A 23757-nucleotide genomic window follows, 5' to 3' on the forward strand; every position below is an offset into this window, starting at 1 on the left:
AGGAGAGTGATGGAGTGCTGCATGAGATGACCTGGCCTCCACAATCCCCAGACCAACCAAATTGAGATGGTTTGGGATGAGTCGGACCGCGGAGTAAAGGAAAAGCAGCCAACATGTGCTCAGCATATGTGGGAACTCCTTCAAGACTGATGGAAAAGCATTCCAGGTGATGCTGGTTGAGAGAATGCCAAGAGTGTGCAAAGATGTCATCAAGGCAAATGGTGGCAATTTGAAGAATCTCAAATATAAAAGATATTTAGATTTGTTTAACACTTTTTTGGTTACTACATGATTCCATATGTGTTATTTCATAGTTTTGATGTCTTCACTATTATTTTACAAAGCAGAAAATTGTAAAAAATCTAGAAAAACCCTTGAATGAGTAGGTGTGTCCAAACTTTTGACTGGCGCTGTATGTCCAATGCATGCAGAATTAACTTTTTTAAAATTGGGACTGGAGAAATAGAGGATAGAGAGAGATAACTATAAGCTTACACACAGGGAGGGAGAACAGTGTCTGGGCTAGCCTTCTAACTGATAAACTATCCATCTCCGGTTTACTCTCTCTCTCTCTGGTTCACACTTTCATTTTCCCTCTTCGTCTATTTGAGCACAGATCTCAGCATAGACAGTCAGTTTGTTTCTCTTTAGCCTTGTTTATACCTGGTGCTAACATGTGTCCTTAATCTTGATCTTATCCACATTCTGATCATGCCCACATTGTAGCCATTGCATTTACACATGGTAGTAAAATGTGTCTCTTATCCATACACTGTGTCCGCATTGTGACTTAAATCCATTTTGCCTCATTTCTACCAGCATGTTAAATGTGCAACCAGAGGGAAAAAAACTCTAGACACAGAGATGCAAACAAAGCTCTCCCTCGCCCTCCATTTGGCAAATCTGACCATAATTCCATCCTCCTGATTCCTGCTTACAAGCAAACACTAAAGCAGGAAGCACCAGTGACTCGGTCAATAAAAAAAGTGGTCAGATGAAGCAGATGCTAAGCTACAGGACTGTTTTGCTAGCACAGACTGGAATATGTTCCGGGATTCTTCCGATGGTATTGAGGAGTACACCACATCAGTCACTGGCTTCATCAATAAGTGTATTGATGACGTCGTCCCCACAGTGACTGTACATACATACCCCAAACAGAAGTCATGGATTACAGACAACATCCGCACTGAGCTAAAGGGTAGAGCTGCCGCTTTCAAGGAGCGGGACTCTAACCCAAAAGCTTATAAGAAATCCCACCATGCCCTCCGACGAACCATCAAACAGGCAAAGCGTCAATACAGGACTAAGATCGAATCGTACTACACCGGCTTCGACGCTCGTCGGATGTGGCAGGGCTTGCAAACTCTTACAGACTACAAAGGGAAGCACAGCCGCGAGCTGCCCAGTGACACAAGCCTACCAGATGAGCTAAATTACTTCTATGCTCGCTTCGAGGCAAGTTACACTGAAACATGCATGAGAGCATCAGCTGTTCCGGACGACTGTGTGATCACGCTCTCCGTAACCGATGTGAGTAAGACCTTTAAACAGGTCAACATTCACAAGGCCGCAGGTCCAGACGGATTACCAGGATGTGTATTCTGAGCATGCGCTGACCAACTGGCAAGTGTCTTCACTGACTTTTTCAACCTCTCCCTGTCTGAGTCTGTAATACCAACATGTATCAAGAAGACCACCATAGTCCCTGTGCCCAAGAACACTAAGGTAACCAGTCTAAATGACTACCGACCCGTAGCACTCACATCTGTAGCCATGAAGTGCTTTGAAATGCTGGTCATGGCTCACATCAATACCATTATCCCAGAAACCCTAGACCCACTCCAATTTGCATATCGCCCCAACAGATCCACAGATGATGCAATCTCTATTGCGCTCCACACTGCCCTTTCACACTTGGACAAAAGGAACACCCATGTGAGAATGCTATTCATTGACTACAGCTCAGCGTTCAAAACCATAGTGCCCTCAAAGCTCATCACTAAGCTAAGGACCCTGGGACTAAACACCTCCCTCTGCAAATGGATCCTGGACTTCCTGACGGGCCTCCCCCAGGTGGTAAGGGTAGGTAACAACACATCCACCACGCTGCTCCTCAACACGGGGGCCCCTCAGGGGTGCGTGCTCAGTCTCCTCCTCTACTCCCTGTTCACTCATGACTGCATGGCCAGGCACGACTCCAACACCATCATTAAGTTTGCCGATGACACAACAGTGGTAGGCCTGATCACCGACAATGACTAGACAGCCTATAGGGAGGAGGTCAGAGACCTGGCCGTGTGGTGCCAGGACAACAACCTCTCCCTCAACGTGATCAAGACAAAGCAGATGATTGTGGACTACAGGAAAAAGAAGAGGACCGAGCACGCCCCCATTCTCATCAACGGGGCTGTAGTGGAGCAGGTTGAGAGCGTCAGGTTCCTTGGTGTCCACATCACCAACAAACTAACATGGTCCAAGCACACCAAGACAGTCATGCAGAGGGCACGACAAAACCTATTCCCCCTAAGGAGACTGAAAAGATTTGGCATGGGTCCTCAGATCCTCAAAAGGTTGTACAGCTGCACCATCCAGAGCATCCTGACTGGTTGCATCACCGCCTGGTATGGCGACTGCTTGGCCTCCGACCGCAAGGCACAACAGAGGGTAGTGCGTACGGCCCAGTACATCACAGCCAAGCTTCCTGCCATCCAGGACCTGTATACCAGGCGGTGTCAGACGAAGGCCCTAAAAACTGTCAAAGACTCCAGCCACCCTAGTCATAGACTGTTCTCTCTGCTACCGCACGGCAAGTGGTAGCCAAGTCTAGGTCCAAGAGGCTTCTAATCAGCTTCTACCCCCAAGCCATGACTCCTGAACATCTAATCAAATGGCTACCCAGACTATTTGCATTGCCCCCCCCCCCCCCCCCCCCTTTTACGCTGCTGCTACTCTCTGTTTATTATCTATGCATAGTCACTTTATAAACTCTACCTACATGTACATATTACCTCAATTACCTCAAATATCCGGTGCCCCCGCATATTGACTCGGTACCGGTACCCTCTGTATGTAGCCTCGCTATTGCTATTTTTACTGCTGCTCTTTAATTATTTGTTACTTTTATTTCGTATAATTTTATATTGGATTTTTTTTCTGATTTTTGGGGGGTATTCTTTCTTAAAACTTCATTGTTGGTTAAGGGCTTGTAAGTAAGCATTTCACTGTAAGGTGAACCTGTTGTATTCGGCGCATATGACAAATACAATTTGATTTGATTTGATTTGACCAGATATCCTGGTCCCTCCCTGTATGCAAATGATTTAACAGATATTCTTTCAAAATAATATTTATTTATTTATTTTAAGACACAGGTCGATGCCTCAAGTCAATGGCGTCTCCTGTCAATGACTTTAGATCCCGAGATAATTATGATTTAAATGGTTTTACTGTCCAGATCCGTCTACACTTGTAAGATATCCAGACACAATGCGTTTCTGACCACAATCAGATCACAATGTGTCTTTGAATTGTCTACACCTGTCTAAATGTGGGCACAGCCAGAATGTGGACAAGATCAGGACAAAGGACCCATGTTGAACCAGGTATAAACGGGCTTCTGATGAGGTCTGTTGCTGCAGGGGGCTTCGAGTGGAAGAGAACAGCAAGCAACACGAGGAGGTGAACCTGTTAGTTCTGTTTTCCAGCTGGAGCTCTACATTCAAACCAGAATAACCTTCTTCCCCCTCCATACTGGCCCCATGGTGCACCTGTAAAGACAGGGTAAACAGACACGTTGTTTATGTTCTGGGTACAAAGTTAAACTGGTCGACTCGTGGAGAGAGACTCCATGCAGTTTCTGTACGCATCCAGAAGCAGTGATCCTTTACTTTGGTTTCACATTGGTTTAGGTTAGTCTTGTTGAGATACAATCTCATTTCCAAGGAAGGTAGCTTATTGCCCTAGGATCTGACGTTTCATTTTCTTTAGAATCTAAGACGTTGGGGGAGGGGGGTGCTAAACTCACATGGAATTGTTTTAAGATAATACTAATAATAATATGCCATTTAGCAGACGCTTTTATCCAAAGCGACTTACAGTCATGCGTGCATACATTTTTGTGTATGGGTGGTCCCGGGGATCGAACCCACTACCTTGGCGTTACAAGCGCCGTGCTCTACCAGCTGAGCTACAGAGGACCGACCAAGATGGTCATACTATGGATCGTTTAGCTATTTGATTTAGAATTTTAGGACCCCTTTAGGTATCAAAATAATATATTTAAAAAAATGATTTGATAGAATATTGATTTTGGCCATTACTACTAAAGCCCATAGAAACGCATTGAATAACACATTCATAATTGGCAAAAAGGAGAGTCAAAAATAAATAATAAGAAACAAGGTTTTAAAGTGTCTGCCCTAAATCTTGGAGAAATAAAAAAAAACTCTGGAAATATTGTTTTGTATTTTTACACATATTTAAGCCTTTTTTGGGGTAGGCACAAAACTACCTTTATACTTACATTCGTTTTTTAAAACTGGTCCCGTGACACTTGTGGGGGTCGTAGAGCAAAACGGAGAACACCATCGTGTTCGTGAGAATCTCCCCTTTCCACAGTGGGGTCACGGTGGAGAAGCCAAAACGATTCGGATGCTACCAAACAGAAGTTGGCACATCGACGGTATCGACTTCAGACGAGTCTCCTTTGTTGGGGTCGTAGAGCAAAATGGGAGTCTCCCCTTTCCATAGAGCGTTCATAATAGTTTGTAGCCCAAACGATTCGGACGCTACCAAACAGAAGTTGGCACATCGACGGTACCGACTTCAGACAAGTCTCCTTTGTGGGGTCGTAGAGCAAAACGGGAGCCTCCCCTTTCCATAGAGTGGTCATAATAGTTTGTAGGCAAAACCGTTTAGACGCTACAGACGCTTACGTGAGAAGACCGATTTTCGGGATGTCTTATGATCTGACAAACACTGCTCTAGCTCTGCCACCTTTCACTGCAGATGTAGAAGTGCGACACTGGCGGATGCACTGGATTGAGACACATCCAATGCAAAAAACTGACATCTCTAGCTTAAACTGATAGATTTTGATAGGGATTTTTTTTGTTATGCACTGGTGCGTCAATCGACTCAAGGGGGTTAAAGGTAATTGTATAGGGCCCCATGTAAACTAGGGCAAGGAGCTATCCAACAATAACCAATGAAATGCTACTGACCAAGGCGATGTTTACCTAACATACAAGGAGAAATTCAACATTTATATTTCTACAAGATAGGAGATTTATTTTATCTGGGGCATGACTGAAATAGTGCTTTTCATTCTTTAAGGAAATGGGTCAAGTGTGGCCTTTTTCTATATGGTGTTAAAAGTTCAGACAAGTTGACTAAAGTCAAGGACTAGTGTGCAACACTTTTGGTTTTAGGAATTTTGGGCTTCAGGGCAAGTGCAAATGAAAGAAGGAAAAACCCTACAGTCACTGGAAAGAGTTAATAATATTACTACACATTGGGGGGATTTCAGTGACTGCCCAGTGCCTTCTAGTCCAGTGACTAATAGACAGGGGGAATTCCTATTGACTAGACTTCTATTCATCTCAACTCAGTTTAGCAGTCTTCTACTCATAGAATAGCATGATGGGTGTTTACAGGAAGTGTGTGTGTGTGTGTGTTCCCCTTCACTCAGACTCTTTGATGTGGACGTGTTTAGAGTCAGCTTAGGCCCACACCACATCCGCCTTTCCTCTGACTGCCTGAGCCCCTTTCCAACTAACAGCCCCTATAGCCCAGACTCTAAAGACCATTTCCTATCATGTCAAAGTGTGTGCGTATTCATGTGTTACTGGAAAGACCACATGCATACACATGCTAATTCCTCATAGCTGTGCTCACTTTTCTTGATGTGTGTAATGTTTTACAATAGTGTTTTACAATAGTGTTTGTGTGCAAGAGCTATAGCATCTCGGAAATCTGTTCCTCAGAATGTGTAAGCGTGCATTGATATTTCCTAACAGTATGCAATCCCCGTCAGTGAAACATAATGTGTGCAAGTGTACTTCATGATTTATTAAGAAAATCCAGTTTGCACACTTCCCCAGCCACACACACACCAACAGCCCCCCGCTGACAGTGCAGAAGCCATGCTCTGTAGACAAAGAGAGCCCTCTAAGGCACAGGCCCCTAGCCCCTCTTCTCCAGCCCGCCCCTGTCTCTGGCCCCCCAGCCCTGGTTCCTGGCTCCGGCGGTTGTGCAAGCTGTCGCAGTAAGCAGCTGGTGTATGGGCGAGCAAAGGTAACTGCTTGCCTGCTTGAAAAAGCTTATGTCTGAACCGCTAGTGTTGCAACTGCTCTCCCTTACTACCTTCCTCTCTCCCTCTACCTGTCACCCAGTTATTCCTACTCTCTCCATCTGTGTTGCTCCCCCCCCCCCCTCCCTCTCTGCCGCAGCCTGGGGTTCTTTGTGCCACACTTCCTGCCTCACCTATCTCTGTCCAATCAGATGCCACTCTGCTGCTGGTTCATCCTATCAGATTCCACTCTATCAGAGACAGGGTCAAATGAGTGCAAACTGCTCATCCCTGGAGATGGCTGCACAGAACAATAATTTGTCAAATCACAGCTTGGGTAAAGTTTAAAGCATTTATTAAGAAATTGTGTAAAATGATTTTACAGTTCCATAACAAACAGAATGACAGTAAAATAATCAATACAATGCATAGTCCATGAAATTATGTTTGTCAAGTCCATTCAGTGGTAGGCTATAACAAGAGCTTGCATCATGTTAAGAAAATTAATGTCTCTGAGTTTCAATCCGAGCATTCCCCAGTCTCTTTGGAAAACGTAAAAAATAAAGTCCAGTATTTTCCTTTCTCTTCTGAGAACCTTCTAAAATCCGCCTTTTTTCACATCTCATTTTGCTGCAAGAAAACCACCTTACATCCAGCCATGTTTCACATTTTCACAAGTCCATCTCTTCTCCTCCCTCCTCTCTCTTTCTCTGACCATCTCCTCAGTTCACCCCTAACCCTTGACCTTAGCCAGGGCAGCTATAGGGTCATGAGCTGTCTCTGTGTACTGCAGAGTTCATTCCAGTTCAACTCTTTATCCTGGTCCGGGCTTTCATGACATGACATGGGCCCAGTCCACATACACCTGAGCCAGTCTATATGAGTAATCCAGAACCACACTGCCTTCCCACATCGCACTCTGGGTCCTTGGTTACAGCCACAGCCTTGTATTCCAATAGACAGGCAGGCTTCAAACCCTGAGGTTCTGATTATTTTATGCTTTCTTCGTCATCTTCATCATCATCAAATGAAGCATGCAGAGGGTGTAGTTGTTCAGCGTTCAGGGAGGGTGATGGTGGGAACCCAGTCATACACACTGCGGCTCTCCTCACAGAACAGATGCAGTTTGTCCAGAGCAGGGTCTTTCCAAGACTCAGCACCAGGGCTCTGTGAATAAGAGAGAGGGAGCAAGTATTAGAATCATGACAATTACATAAGATAGGCAGCTACACTATATAATATAGAATTAGATTGAATGATTGACATGCGTATTGCTTTGACAGCGCTCAGGACGACCATTATCAGTAAAAACTATGGGTAAAACATGCTGACTGGATGATTTGTGATCAAGCCGGTAGATCAGGACGTACCGTGACAAGAATGCAATGTGCGTCCTTGGGTTCGCCAGTTTCGTCCGTGCCCACGAGGTCAGCCAGGCGCTCGATGTCGTTAACGCGCACCACGTTGATGTCGTTATCGAAGCAGAAAGCCTGGATGAGGGTGAAGTGGATCTGGAGAGCGATGTCGCATTCGTACTCCTCGTCCGTCGCCAGAACGCAGAATGCCACATTGTCTGGGTCACTGTTGGAATAAACACGAGAGGCAGTTTAGAAGCTGGTCCTATGCTGTAATTGTACGTTACGCTTTACATCGGAGCATAAATACTTAGTGCATCACAAATACACCATTAGGAGTGTACTTACACATTCATAACTTTGGCAGACTCGTAGACTCCCACGGTAAGATAGTCCTGCTTCTTTGCAGACACCAACAGCTCCTCCAAGGCTGTGCCTGCAATTTGCACTCTGAAGAGAAAAAGAAACATCGGTATTATTACTCTCTGCACACTGTCATTACATAGTAACACATTAACAAAAGGTTCAGACTGCAGTAGGTTTGCATTCGTTTGTAAAATGTGTAGGCTATTTACCTATCGGCAGTATCGAGTGCGCTCTCCTGTCCACGGATCTCTTCCATTTCCAGAGTCATGATTGTAATCCAAGTGTGTATCCGGCTTGTTCAAGACTTGATAGATAGATACAGGTTAACAGTTTACCAGCAGCTCTTGCGTTGTTTTGAGCTCTTTCAGCGTTGCAGTGGTTATATAGCAGGTCAGCGGAGTTTCTCGGCAAGAGGCGTGGTGTTCCCCTCCTGACTGTCGTGATTGGCTTTGGGTATGTGACGAGACCAAATGTCCCTGTGTGTTACAGTTGCGCTTGTTGACAACCCCACGTGGGGGCAGGATTACAACGTTACAAGAAATCTCCCCACCTTCATTCACTCTTGCCTTGGCTCGCTGTCAACATCCAACAACAGCACTGTGCAAAACTGAAATTCCCCCTATTCTATCAGTTTGAAAACATCTCACAGAAAAGAGCCTATGGGACCCAGGATTGAAGCGAATAAAACGTGCAGAGCTGTAACTGAATAAAGCTCCTAACCTGTTTTCTTTGTTGAGTTACGGTATATAAAATTGATATGCACTCACTGGACATGTGTAGCCTACATTTTAGTGTTTCTTATAAAACAAGGTGGCGGTTATGCATAATGCGTTTCTTGAGACTGTTTAGTATTGATAGGTAATAATGCCTTATTGGTTTGCAATTGCACCAAAACCAAAAGTTGTAAAGATTTTGGTATCTAGGCTACTTGCAGCAACGTTAAATATAAAGTGTGTGCTTTATCTGTTTTCCCAAAGTTGTAATTGGTTAAAATACTTATTTGAGCAGACAACTGAAAGATATACGTGTTTTTTTGTTTTTTTACGGAGAAATGAGAAGCCGAAGAGAACAGCTTGCACGCGGCACACGCCAGTGTTTTGTTTAGTATCTGAGGAGCAAGAACATAATTGCCCGTCTTGGCGCGTGGCGATTTATCGCCAAGACAACAGCGGCTGTCAGAATAATAGGCGCGTGCCCCACCTGCCTCCTGTTCTTTCAGGATGAGAGCGGGCCCGGGGGTAGTCAGGGTGTGTGTGTAACAGCAACAGATGCGGACAGATGCACGCTCTCACTAAAGCATAGTTTATACCTGGTGCTAAACATACATCCTTTGTCCTGATCTTGTCCACATTCTGATCATGCCCACATTGTAGCCATTTCATTTACACATGGTAGTAAAATGTGTCTCTTATCCGTACACTGTGTCCGCATTGTGACTTAAATCCATTTTCCCTCATTTCTACCAGCATGTTAAATGTGCAACCAGAGGGGAAAAAAAACTCTAGACACAGAGATGCGTACAAAGCTCTCCCTCTTCCTCCATTTGGCAAATCTGACCATAATTCCATCCTCCTGATTCCTGCTTACAAGCAAACACTAAAGCAGGAAGCACCAGTGACTCGGTCAATAAAAAAAGTGGTCAGATGAAGCAGATGCTAAGCTACAGGACTGTTTTGCTAGCACAGACTGGAATATGTTCCGGGATTCTTCCGATGGCATTGAGGAGTACACCACATCAGTCACTGGCTTCATCAATAAGTGTATTTCAGAAATATGTACACATGGTACTAAAATGTGTCTCTTATCCTTCTACTGTGCCCACATTGTGACCACATTTCCTGGTCCCTCCCTGTATGCAAATTAGTTTGACAGCTATTCTTTCAAAATAATATTTATTTCTTTATTTTAAGACACATATTGATGCCATAAGTCAATGGTGCCACCCGTCAATTATTTTAGAAGGTGGGATAATTATGATTTAAATGGTTTCAATGTCCAGATCCGTCAACACTTGTAAGGTATCCAAACACAATGCGTACCTCAGAAGGTAGTCAGGAAGATCTGATCACAATCAGACCACAATGTGTCTTTTAAAAGTCTACACCTGTCTGGACATGTGAGCAAAATCAGAATGTGGACAAAATCAGGACAAAGGATGCATGTTAGAAGCTTCTGCCCTAGACTTGGAATCACTGGCCACTTTAATAATGAAACACTAGTCACTTTAATAATGTTTACATTTTTGCTTTACTCATCTCATATGTATATACTGTATTCTATTCTATTGTATTTTAGTCTATGCCCCTCCGACATTGCTCGTCCTAATATTTATATATTTCTTAATTCCATTATTTAACTTTTAGATTTGTGTGTATTGTGTGTGTAACCGGTGTGAAATGGCTAGCTAGTTAGCGGTGCGCGCTAGTAGCGTTTCAATCGGTCACGTCACTCGCTCTGAGACCTTGAAGTAGTTATTTCCCTTGCTCTGCAAGGGCCGCGGCTTTTGTGGAGCGACGGGTAACGGTGCTTCGAGGGTGACTGTTGACGATGTGGGCAGAGGGTCCCTGGTTCAAGCCCAGGTAGGGGCGATGAAAGGGACGAAAGTAACACTGTTACATTGATGCTGTTGACCCGGATCACTGGTTGCTGCGGAAAAGGAGGAGGTCAAAAGGGGGGTGAGTGTAACCGGTGTGAAATGGCTAGCGATGGGTAACGGTGCTTCGAGGGTGAATGTTGTCGATGTGTGCACTGGTAGGGGCGAGGAGAGTGACGGAAGCAACACTGTTACATGTGAATTGTTAGATACTACTGTACTGTTGGAGCTATAAACACAAGCATTTCGCTACATCTGCTTGATTGATTTGATTTGATGTTAGAACCAGGTAAAAATTGGGATTAAGAGTGGCACAGGCTGGCTCCTTCCCTCTTTTATCATTCTGATTAATTGTTTGATTGAGAAATCTGATAGCTTGTTGAAAGATTCAACATACTAGCTCTTTAACAGTTATCAACTATTTGTTTGCTATCCACACTCCCTTTTTACTAAACAGTCAGAGTAGCCTATGAATAACAACTTGATAGGCCATTTCATTAACTATTAGCTCTGGCCTAGGCTACTGAGCACTGAAATTGGAATGCAATTTATGGCTAATCCTATAGGTACTTCACTCTACTAGGACTAAAGACACAACAATAGAAAGTTAGATAATACATACGATTATGAAACATGTTGTAATACAGTTACTATTACTAGATCTGATACAGGCCTACATGGGCATCATTTAAAACAGTGTTGCGCCTTAGATGGCTAAAACGGTAAAGCCCTGCACAGGCATGAATTTTAAGCCCAAGCCCTACCCATGCCCGCAACGTTCAGGCCCTACCCTACCCAGGCCGGATTGCTTCTGCCAAATTTAAGGCCCTGCCCGAAATCAGAAATAACTTCCTCCATTAGTATATCCATTTGCTGCTCCTATCTGTCACTCGCTCCCTGCACGCAGCTCGCTCTGCATGCACTCTGCATGCACTCTGCTCATGGCTGCTCTGAGTCTCTGAGTATCCATAGCAACAGCTCTGCGTGGGCTGCTCTGCTCAATGAAGAGACATGAGACAGCAGTTAGCTGTTAGCTACTTTTATTCACTCTAAACTCTGACAAAACTCAAGGAACAGTATTAATTTCTGTGAAATAGTCTCTCCTGTTTTATATTTGACGAGGTTGAAGTACTTCTGACACCATGTTATGACCTTAGTCAGATATGACTCTACTGCGCAGCAGAGCACGAGCAAATGGTTCAGCTACAAAATGTTAGTGATCAATTTAGTGATACCCGAGCCCTGCCCATACCCTAGTTATTGATGAAAAAACAGGCCCTACCCGGCCCTAATCCTATGTATAATATCAGGGCTGTCAGGCTCGGATCGGGTAGAAGAGCTCTACAAAACTGTGCAGCAGTCGCCACCCGGTGGTAGTAAATGAGAATGACCCTTACCCTACATTGCCAGACATAGCATTGTTGGTCCAAACACACCAAGACAGTCGTGAAGTGGGCACGACAAAGCCTATTCCGCCTCAGGAGACTGAAAAGATTTGGCATGTATCCTCAGATACTCAAAAAGTTCTACAGCTGCACCATCGAGAGCACCCTGACTGGTTGCATCACCTCCTGGTATAACTGTAAGTCGCTCTGGATAAGAGCATCTGCTAAATTACTAAAATGTAAATGTAAAAATGCAACTGCTCGGCCTCCGACCGCAAGGCACTACAAGGGTACATCACTGGGGCCAAGCTTCCTGCCATCCAGGACCTCTATACCAGGCGGTGTCAGAGGAAGACCCTAAAAATTATCAAAGACTCCAGCCACCCTAGTCATAGACTGTTCTCTCTGCTACCACACGGCAAGCGGTACCGGAGCGCCAAGTCTAGGTCCAAAAGGCTTCTTAACAGCTTCTACCCCCAAGCCATAAGACTCCTGAACAGCTAATCATGGCTACCCGGACTATTTGCATTGCCCCTCCCACCCCAACCCCCTATTTTACGCTGCTGCTACTGTTTATTATTTATGCATAGTCACTTTAACTCTACCCACATGTACATATTACCTCAATTACCTCGAATAAACGGTGCCCCCGCACATTGACTCTGTACCGGTACCCCCTGTATATAACCTCCCTACTGTTATTTTATTGCTGCTTTAATTATTTGCAATTTCTATTTTTTTCTTAAACTGCATTGTTGGTTAAGGGCTTGTAAGTAAGCATTTCACTGTAATGTCTACACCTGTTGTATTCGGCGCATGTAGAAAATAAAATTTGATTTGATTAACAATGACTCATGATGACACTCCATTATGAGTAATTTATTCCTTATAGAAAGTGGTGATCATGTGCTGTTATTCCCTCTTCTGTTGTGAGCGTTGAATCAATGATGCTATCCCACACTATCCTATACTTCCATCCACCCCTCATCCTTCTATCCACCCAAATATTCCATCATCACACCTTCTTCACTCCATCCCTTTCTACATGCATCACATCTTTCAATTTCAATCTAATAAAAATAAGAGGAAGTCAATGTTAGTTTAAAGCCCTCATATTTATTTAGAAGACTTTTGACATTGAGCTTTGCAGCCCAAAAAGCAATTTGTAGCCCGGTTGTCTCCTTCTGCCTCAACGCAGGCTTGCGCTTCTGCGGACTGGGTGGGCTGAGAAGTCTCTAGTTCAGGCCATTTTGATAGATGATAGCACCACAGCCTCTGAACAGCGCCCCCTCTGCACACCGCACCCAACTGACGACAACAATCATTTTAATAAAAAAGGGACTTTTAATAGTGACGTTTAATGTCATACATTAATTGTTAAAAACGAACATTACAATCATTCCAGCCTATTTACGTTCCAATGTTGGACTATGGCATATCAGTGCTTCTTTTTAACATGATTAAGCTACATCTAATCTCTTCTTTGACATATCAAAAATAACAAAAAGATCCAATACCATTTAGATTTCATAAATCACAGAAATAAAAAACCAAAACGTAACAAAAATGCCTCACTGAATTAACTGACAGGGCATTACATTTGAGTATAGTTATACTGCAACACTGAACATAGCTAATATATATTTTAAAAATGTTCACCTCTCCATATGACATACACTTAAAAAAGGTGTCCGGAGGTTTACAAGGGTAAACATACTGTAGGTCCAGAGAGTGAACCACTGGATGAAGGACTCAAACAGCTCCTAACTAAAAAGGTCAAAACTAGTCGCAGTCCAGGCACTGGCTCCAGAAAATGGGGATTAATTCCAGAGCACTCCCATTTCCAGGCATATTTACATTTGTCAACAAACTAAAAGCAAAACAAAAAAAACATGAAAAGGGAAGCATGAAAACCCTTGTTACAAGGGAAATACCAAAACATTTCCACAAAATCCAAATGGCCAAATGTCCTGCAATGGCTAAAGCAGTGTATACAGATCAACCGCTCTAATCTAGCATCATGAGAATACATTTACACTATGGATGCTGACTGTGCAGAGTAAACTACCAGAGGACTAGACATGCGCTGTGGAAGGAACTGGTCATTTGCTAGCAAAGTACTTAGCAGGACAACCTGCTGGAGATTTCAACACATGACTATTCACTTTCATAGTGTACACCCCCCCCCCCCATGAGGATGATGATAACGCATAACAATGGAAATCTCAGTAGTCCATTCTACCACTGGAACGGAACATCAGAACAAAGTGCTCAAAGAGGAACAGTAGTATCACCAGGAGAAGGAGGAACAGGTAGAGAGAGAGGGAACACTGATAATAATAATGTCTAATACCCTTTTTTCCCCACCAAGTTTCAATCAAACATTATTAATACTAACTGAAACCTTTGATTAGCCCCTTCCTCCCTCTGTTAGTTAATTCACCACTGACTCTTCTGTCTACATCTCATCCGAGCGGTGTTGCTGTATAATGATGGACGTTGGCTTCCTGTCGATCCAGTTTTCCTTGGTCCCTGGAACCTCGTAGGCCACAGGCGTTCCCACTGGATCTCTGGATCCCTCCTGCAGGCCCCCGGGCCCGGCCCCCGGCTTCTGCTCGGCCTGTCCTGGGTTGGGGAAGTCTACAGACGAGTTGCTGTTGACCCCGCTCTCTGATTCCGACTGCTCCACCTTCTGGTAGTCAGGTGTGTGGTTCTGGCCGCCAGTGAACATGGCCTTGGGGTTCTCTACCTTGGCCACTAGGAGGAGGCTGATAGAGGGCGGCTCAGCATTGTCAGCTTCCTCCACAGGCTCAGAGTAAGCCAGGGGCATGGGGTCTGGGGTGTAATCAACAGTCACGGAGCGCAGGGTCCTGGACACAACTACAGTTCAGAGGGGAAAGGCTTGTTAACGTCTTCTGAATTCTTACACAATGTTTCATACAGCACCTTAACTGGAAGAGACAGGAAATATTTGTGAACAATTTTAGATGTTGTTTATTGCTCTTCTTTATACTCTAAATTAATGCCATTTTCAACAGAAGAACATGTTATTCATAGTTTTTAAACATAGCTTCAGCATTTCAGACGACACTTCTCTTCTGACTTACCGGAAGAGGGGGTGTATATCTCCTTCTGTTCAGGGCTGCGGCCAAACGGGTTGACAGAGGGGAAGATGATCAGGCAGAAAGACAGCAGGAACACCTGAGCAGAGAAAAAAACAAACGTAAGAAAGCTGTTAAAAATCTGGTGTGTGCGACCCAGATTCACAAACCCAGTAGATGAGGTACATCGGTTTACAACGATGAATGCAAAAAGTATTTTACTGTAAAAAAAAAAAAAAAGAGAGAGGAAGTTAAAACATTGAAAACTTAATGTTATCTTCCATTTGTTTTTCTATGTTAAAGTAACCTTGTTTTGTATAAGAAATATCATTACTCTCATTACGGACCCAAGCAGCACGCTCGCCTTTTGTTAACCGAAGCGGAAGTACTTGTTGGTTTATGTTTCCAATATACCATTGTTTGGCAGTGGGACAAAATAATGGGTACTCCAAGTTGCTTTGGCCTCAATAGTACACTTACATAAAGTACACTTATACAGTACAGGCACTCCTTGAGCACCATATGAAACCATAATCAAGCCTCAATCAGGGTTGGGCTATAATGCCCCAAACAGTTGAAGCTATAAAAATGCCTCAGCACCCACCATTACATTTACATTTACGTCATTTAGCAGACGCTCTTATCCAGAGCGACTTACCACCATGTTAAAGTTTAACTTCAATTTGAAAAAGCTTTACAACCAAAATGTCAACTAAATACATCTGCAGACGTAAACTTGTGTGTGGGAGTCCTTCAGTACTAGTAGGTTACTACTAGTTTTAATTCCCAGAATCCCAAACAAAGGATATGTGGTGGTGTAAGTGTTAAGATCTACTCTGTGTGTTAGTCCTCTTACCATCACACAGGTGCTGGTGGTGGTTGTCTTCATGGTAGACATCTTCATCATGGACTGCAGCTTCCTCAGCTGCTCTATCAGAGACCTAGACAGGGGGGAGAATAATAATAATAATAATAATAATAATCATTCATTCTCTGAGGCTTCTCATAAGAACATTCATTCCATAATCATGATAACAGCAGTGGTGTCCTACATGTTTTGTTTCTGCAGCTGTTGGACCTTCTTCTGCAGCTCCTGGTTGTGAGCGGTGCAGATGGAAACCCTAGGGACCAATCAGCAACAACTCAGTCAATCAACCAATCAAACCCTACTTAACACACACAAACACCTTTTGACCCGATGAAGACATAACAGGCTAAACATTGGTGAAGTGAAATGGTGAAATCAATCATACAATGATTAATACTTTATTAGTACTGTGTGTGCTGGCTTTCAACTCATTTTCAGAGATCCTTCCATTCGTTCTCTCACCTGTTCTCCAGGCCATCTACGTACACCTTCTTCTTCTTCCTACTCTCCTGGGCCGACTGCTTGTTGCGTATCTTCCTCCTCACCCTCTTCAGGGTCCTCTCCTCCGTCTGCGACAAAGAGAGAGGGGAGGAAGGGCTACTCATCATTTACGTTGACATTTTAGTCATTTAGCAGACGCTCTTATCCAGAGTGACTTACAGTTAGTGAGTGCATACATTTTTCATACTGGCCCCCCGTGGGAAACGAACCCACAACCCTGGCATGCAAGCGCAAGCTCTACCAACTGAGCTACACGGGCCCGTGTGCTTGACATGATTGAGCGGATAGTACACAGTGCTGAGGAGCAGTCTGCCATCTCACTGCTGGAGCCAAAAACAAGCTATCTGGGAAGGTTTCTCATTTGGTTTGATTGGATGTGATTCTGCAGGGTTTAATTTTTTTCTCGCTTTGAAAAAAGGTCAACTTGAATGAAATGTCAACAAATAATTACGCTGTAGTCAAACGTGCGTGCAGGAGAGATTTCTATTATTTAATAGACATTTTCTGTTCACTGGCCAAATATGAAACATAGATTACAGAGGAGGCTGGTGAGGGAAGCTATAGGAGGATAGGCTCATTGTAATGGAATAAATGGAACAGAGTCAAACATGTGTTTTCCATGTTTGATACAGTTCCATTAATTCCATTCCAGCCATTACAATGAGCCCATCCTCCTATAGCTCCTCCCACCAGCCTCCTCTGATAGATTATCCCTTCATATTAGCAAACTCAACACTAAGGTAGCAACAAATTGGGTAGATTGTGTCACACCTCCCTAGCTAACCCCATTAGCCATTATCTCACCCTGTCCTAGCCTGAGAGCTCCATTATCTGGCTGTCATTTTTAAGGGGTGCTCTCTGAATGCCAATTAGATCAATGTTTACAATGGTTTCTAGGTTGGTCTCCAGTGCATCAACAAGTATTTGTAATAAATTAATGGAGAAAATGACCTTAGTAAGAGGCATACAAGACGGTATGGTTGCTCCTTCCTTAGCGAGAAGTCTCCTTTCCTCATCAGTCAGAACAATCTCCTTGAACTGGAACTAAAGGGAAGAAAAACATTTTTATGAGATCTGCTCAAGGCCACACGTACACCACTTTGCCACTAAGATTATGTCTTATGCGATGACATTTTGTTCATGTACTCCAGGGATCGTAACTATTAGATTCAGCCGCGGGCCGATTTTGTTCTTGAGGGCTGGTCAGGGGGCCGGAAAATAATTACAAATCATTTGCTGAATCTAGTCATGATCCCCGGAGTACATGAACAAAATGTTCTCTCACCAGACATAATCTTATTATTTGACCCTGCTGGTCATCTATGAACATTTGAACATCTTGAAGAACACTCTGGGCTTAATGGCCATGTACTCTTATAATCTCCACCCAGCACAGCCAGAAGAGGCCTGGCCACCACTCAGAGCCTGGTTCCTCTCTAGATTTCTTCCTAGGTTCCTGCCTTTCTAGGGAGTTTTTCTTAGCCACCGTGCTTCTACATCTGCATTGCTTGCTGTTTGGGGTTTTAGGCTAGGTTTCTGTATAAGCACTTTGTGACATCTGCCGATGTAAAAAGGGCTTCATAAATAAATGTAATTGATTGAGACTACAAATTGACCACAAGAAGCCCAAACGGATATAATATTTGACTAAAACATTTCAAACCTTGTTTACATTTCTATACGATTTTAGCTCAGAAAACTTGGGGGCCAAATAAAATTCAGCCAGTTGGGGAACGCTGATGTACTCAAATCATGTAGTCAGTGCCATTCTTACTAAAACAATGAGTTTGGCAATAAGTTAGACAAGCGTATTTAAAACTGGAATCCTTAATGATGAAATTGCCACGTCCATTTGCGATATTACATCAAAGAAGTTACTGTAAACAGACACAAACAACAGACGTGCGATGCAAAAGCAGGATATGTACTGCCATTTTTTTGTAACACGTTGGGCGATGCTCCTCCCCTCCGCTTCATCAACAAAACAAAAACAGCCTTTTCCCCTACTGTGGATTACATTTTAGTCATTTAGCAGACGCTCTTATCCAGAGTGACTTACAGTTAGTGAGTGCATACATTTTTTCATACTGACCCCCCGTGGGAATCGAACCCACAACCCTGGCGTTGCAAGCGCCATGCTCTACCAACTGACCTACACGGGGCCATCTTCAAGACTTGTTTCATCATCTTGTTTCCTCGTCTATAATACCCATTTGATTATGTGAAACTCACCAGATCAGCTTTGTTGTTCTGTGTAGAGTCCTCTATGGCGAGAGCACAGGGAAGTTCTTCACTGGAATAGATCTGTTCCATTTCCATCCCCTCACTGTCCAGGTCGTCTGATGAACAGGAGAGCCAAAAACACCACATATTCATTGTTTCTGTTCACATGAACAGTAAAGTTCTCAAACCTTACTAGGATATTCTTGTGAAATCTTTTAGCCCAAGGACAAGAGTCAAGTGACTGGACTCAAATCTGCTGGACTTAATCCCAAAAACATGGAAAAGGCTGCATTATTCAGGATTCCCCTAAAGTCAGTCTACAGTTAGTCTGTAGACGCTCAAACTACCAACAAACTATCCAATTAGTTTAACTGACAACAGACAATTTGATGTCATGCAACTATTCCTTCATTCTTTCATACCACCCAAAGCTATGAACCTGTTAGCCAAGTATAAAAGGTCTAGATCAACACATACCCAGATCAATAAAGACATCCATGTCAGGCTTCTCAGCCCTCACGCTCTGTAGAGCATCCATGTCTCCTCCCTGGAGCAGAGAGTAGCTGTGGTCCGTCTGCACAGCTAGGGCTTCAGGGCTCTCAGCCTCGAGCTCAAGGGCCATCAGGGGAGTGTCTGAGTAGTCCGGGCTGGGCTGGGAGTACCCTGGGCTGGGCGCGGGGTCACTGTCACTCCCCTGGGGGCTGGGACAGGCCAGGAAGTTCTGGCCGACTACGCCGCCACTGCTGCTGTCGTCAGAGATGCCGCTGTCGCTTCCCAGTGGAGAGTGTGAAACACACGAGGTGGCCATGTTGTCTTCTCCCTCCAGCAGGCTGGACAGGAAGTCCTCAGTGTCCATGCCTGTCAGCATCTACAACACAGCAGAACGTTGGTGTCCATTCAATTCAATATGACTGTTTATTCGACAAAGAGCAAATGTGAAAAATAGTTATTCTCCTTTAAAGTAAGGAAGTAGTGCTGAGCGATTAGTGCTTTTTGGAGTCGGTTTGGTTTCAGTTCGATCATTAAAAAACACAGTTTTCGATTTTGATCATTTTATTTTACATTAAATGCACTTTGCATTATGTGGGTTGAATGTTGTAACAACAATGAATAAAACAATTAATAAAAGTCCCATGATGGTAGTGACTGCCCATTACTGCTTATCACGTATTAAACCATAATTTCTTAAAATACTTCACTTTAATAAAATATTTTATGACTTTATTATTTCATTCCAAGTCATCGTCTCATCTCTATAGAGCTGCTGCCTATGCCGTCTGACAAAATCACTATTTTAGTAGTTCTTCAAAGTAAATATGACTTCTGAATACCAACTGTCAATTACTTAGATCATGTATTTTCACACTCGTGAAACAACTGATTCTATCCCTCTCGATCGCACGTTCTCTCAGTCTCCAGAAAATCACATTGTATGATTTTTAAGTAATTAATTTGCATTTTATTGCATGACATAAGTATTTGATCACCTACCAACCAGTAATAATTCCGGCTCTCACAGACCTGTTAGTTTTTCTTTAAGAAGCCCTCCTGTTCTCCACTCATTACCTGTATTAACTGCACCTGTTTGAACTCGTTACCTGTATAAAAGACACCTGTCCACACACTCAATCAAACAGACTCCAACCTCTCCACAATGGCCAAGACCAGAGAGCTGTGTAAGGACATCAGGGATAAAATTGTAGACCTGCACAGGGCTGGGATGGGCTACAGGACAATAGGCAAGCAGCTTGGTGAGAAGGCAACAACTGTTGGCGCAATTATTATAAAATGGAAGAAGTTCAAGATGACGGTCAATCACCCTCGGTCTGGGGCTCCATGCAATATCTCACCTCGTGGGGCATCAATGATCATGAGGAAGGTGAGGGATCAGCCCAGAACTACACGGCAGGACCTGGTCAATGACCTGAAGAGAGCTGGGACCACAGTCTCAAAGAAAACCATTAGTAACACACTACGCCGTCATGGATTAAAATCCTGCAGCGCACGCAAGGTCCCCCTGCTCAAGCCAGCGCATGTCCAGGCCCGTCTGAAGTTTGCCAATGACCATCTGGATGATCCAGAGGAGGAATGGGAGAAGGTCATGTGGTCTGATGAGACAAAAATAGAGCTTTTTGGTCTAAATTCGACTCGCCGTGTTTGGAGGAAGAAGGATGAGTACAACCCCAAGAACACCATCCCAACCGTGAAGCATGGAGGTGGAAACATCATTCTTTGGGGATGCTTTTCTGCAAAGGGGACAGGACGACTGCACCGTATTGAGGGGAGGATGGATGGGGCCATGTATCGCGAGATCTTGGCCAACAACCTCCTTCCCTCAGTAAGAGCATTGAAGATGGGTCGTGGCTGGGTCTTCCAGCATGACAACGACCCGAAACACACAGCCAGGGCAACTAAGAAGTGGCTCCGTAAGAAGCATCTCAAGGTCCTGGAGTGGCCTAGCCAGTCTCCAGACCTGAACCCAATAGAAAATCTTTGGGGGGAGCTGAAAGTCTGTATTGCCCAGCGACAGCCCCGAAACCTGAAGGATCTGGAGAAGGTCTGTATGGAGGAGTGGGCCAAAATCCCTGCTGCAGTGTGTGCAAACCTGGTCAAGACCTACAGGAAACGTATTATCTCTGTAATTGCAAACACAGGTTTCTGTACCAAATATTAAGTTCTGCTTTTCTGATGTATCAAATACTTATGTCATGCAATAAAATGCAAATTAATTACGTAAAAATCATACAATGTAATTTTCTGGATTTTTGTTTTAGATTCCGTCTCTCACAGTTGAAGTGTACCTATGATAAAAATTACAGACCTCTACATGCTTTGTAAGTAGGAAAACCTGCAAAATCAGCAGTGTATCAAATACTTGTTCTCCCCACTGTATGTAGAATATTGGCCTGTTGGAAACGACAACTCCCTACTACATCGCACAGTTCAGGCTTCATCTGATTTATCTCTACAGAAACTGCACATCGAGCTCACAGAAAAAAACTAATGAAATGGAATTCAAATAATTGAACCAACGTCGGTACAATTATTTGTAAAAAAAGTCTAAAAATAACCGACTTTTCAGTTAATCGCTCAGCACTATAAGGAAGTTTATCACATTATTGATGTAAAACAATAAAATAATTCTGCTTTAATAGTACTCTACATGCCATTAAATGAATGGTTTGTTCCCTGCCAATTACTAAAACTCTATTAGCCTATTGGTTAGCAAACATAAAAAACAGTCTTATTCCTAAGTGGGAGACATACATCATGCTCCGCAAGCCAGTTTTCTAGCCCATTCCCATCTGGGAAGAAAGGATCGTTGGCTCCAGTCTCCCCATACTGGAACAGGATCCCCAGCAGATCCACTCCATCCATATCAGGAAGATCCTCTGTGACTGACATCTGGGAAAACAGAATCAGCGATGTCACCATTACAATCAGACAATCACAAAGACAATCAGGAAATACAGGACTTTGGTTTGGGGGTAGGTCCACTTCAATGACGTGTGATAAGAGGATTGTGACAGAACTCATTCGTGTTCAAATAAAGGGCAAATATATTGGAATATCCTACCCAATAACTGTATCTTTAATTTTAAACTCTATATCGTGATTTCTGGACATGAGGTATTCTGGAGAGACACTGCAGTGAGGGTTGGACCAGTCACTAGTGTTTGGCAGTCCCCACCCAGTAAACAGCTGCGCGCCCCCATGAATGACCTCATACTTATACATCACCCCGCCCACTTCTCCCTTTGTCACATGAGAATCAACAAAACAAGCCAGTCTACTGCCGCGTTCATATACAAGTCGGAACTACGAAACTCGGAAATGTCCGACTTGCTGATTCGTTGAACGCGGAACGTGTATAACTACAACGAGTTAGCAAATCGGAGAGTTTCCGAGTTTAGGTTAGCACGTGAATAGCACGTGAACGCGGCATAAAATGTTCGTGTGTCGATAGAAGACGATAATATTGCACTTCAGATCTGGATAAAGTATTCACATTTGATATGAACTACTACTGAGAATAATCTAGCTCACAAATACATGTAACACAGTTTATGTGCTCAGTAGGCTGAGGGTTAGTTAGCAAGCTAACTAGGTAACGTTTGCCAGATACATTGTTGGCCTAGTTTATCTTGCTAGCGTTACCTACAAGAAAGAGCATTGTTAGCATAGAAACGTGTCTGCAGTGTCAGTGCATCAAGGGTGACTAGCTAGTAGGTAGGCTTGGGGCCCATCAGATTTAGCTGGTTAGGTTTAGTTAGCCAATCAAGAGTTTGCTTGCCAAAGCAAAATATGCTGCATAGTTGACCAGCCAATGTATGTTCCATGACCTACCAAATTTGACAAATAACATTTCCATAAAATATAAAGATTCGACTGTCATAAACTGCACACCACGGCTTTACACATCCTTAAACTGACAGCAGCTATAACGTTAGAAATGTGCCAACACGACTGTTTAATCTGTGCAAATATTGCTGAGGGCGTGGTCGTTGTTGTATGTGTTCGTTTATTAATGAAATAAATAGCATTAATTTATCATGTCTCAAATATTCTTACCTTTCTCAGTATTCTGCCTGACAAGGTAGAATAGCATTCGAGTGAGTCAGTGCAGCTATTTTCGTAGTCTATTCGCCGTTGCTGTCTTTGGTCTTGTAGTGTACACTTTCAAGTACGACTACACTCTTCCTGATGAAATCACCTTCCAGTTCCAACAAGACAGAAATTGCGTCATCACGTATAGACGAGTCAGCATGCGTAAGATTTGTCCATTGTCCTTATGGGAAATGTAGTGTACAGTATTTTTCAATATTTTTTAAGTCATTTAAGCAGACGTTCTTATCCAGAGCAACTTACAGTTAGTGAGTGCATACATTTTTCATACTGGACATACAGTATGATCACAGATTAAAACCATACTAAACCATATTTGGTTTGAATCAAAGGCATCACAGATGGATGAAGTTTACTGCTTGTGAAAATGTATTGGTGATAGGATATAATGGCATTTTCTGTCAAACATGCACCTTTGATATTGTTGTTTCTTCAGAAAATATTGAG

The 23757-nt window shown here is 43.4% G+C and overlaps 2 protein-coding genes across 2 annotated transcripts; both read right to left on the minus strand.

The window, feature by feature from the left end:
- Positions 1-6630: 6630 nt before the first annotated feature.
- On the minus strand, positions 6631-8372 carry gadd45ga (growth arrest and DNA-damage-inducible, gamma a). The gene is made up of 4 exons (XM_084177121.1): positions 8223-8372; positions 7996-8097; positions 7663-7873; positions 6631-7459 (listed from the first exon to the last, which is right to left on the minus strand). The coding sequence occupies exons 1-4, from the start codon at positions 8279-8281 to the stop codon at positions 7346-7348; spliced, it is 486 nt and encodes a 161-aa protein (XP_084033247.1). The 5' UTR covers positions 8282-8372; the 3' UTR covers positions 6631-7345.
- A 4715-nt stretch (positions 8373-13087) lies between these two features.
- LOC311141758 (cyclic AMP-responsive element-binding protein 3-like protein 3) lies at positions 13088-23406 on the minus strand. The gene is made up of 10 exons (XM_084177201.1): positions 23257-23406; positions 21952-22089; positions 19162-19552; positions 18694-18800; positions 17413-17505; positions 16423-16529; positions 16145-16213; positions 15949-16033; positions 15099-15192; positions 13088-14871 (listed from the first exon to the last, which is right to left on the minus strand). Exons 2-10 carry the CDS (start codon positions 22087-22089, stop codon positions 14450-14452), a joined length of 1506 nt encoding a protein of 501 aa, XP_084033327.1. The 5' UTR covers positions 23257-23406; the 3' UTR covers positions 13088-14449.
- Positions 23407-23757: the final 351 nt, after the last annotated feature.

This window comes from Coregonus lavaretus (assembly GCF_964263955.1).
Source record: "Coregonus lavaretus genome assembly, chromosome: 14".
Taxonomy (NCBI): domain Eukaryota; kingdom Metazoa; phylum Chordata; class Actinopteri; order Salmoniformes; family Salmonidae; genus Coregonus; species Coregonus lavaretus.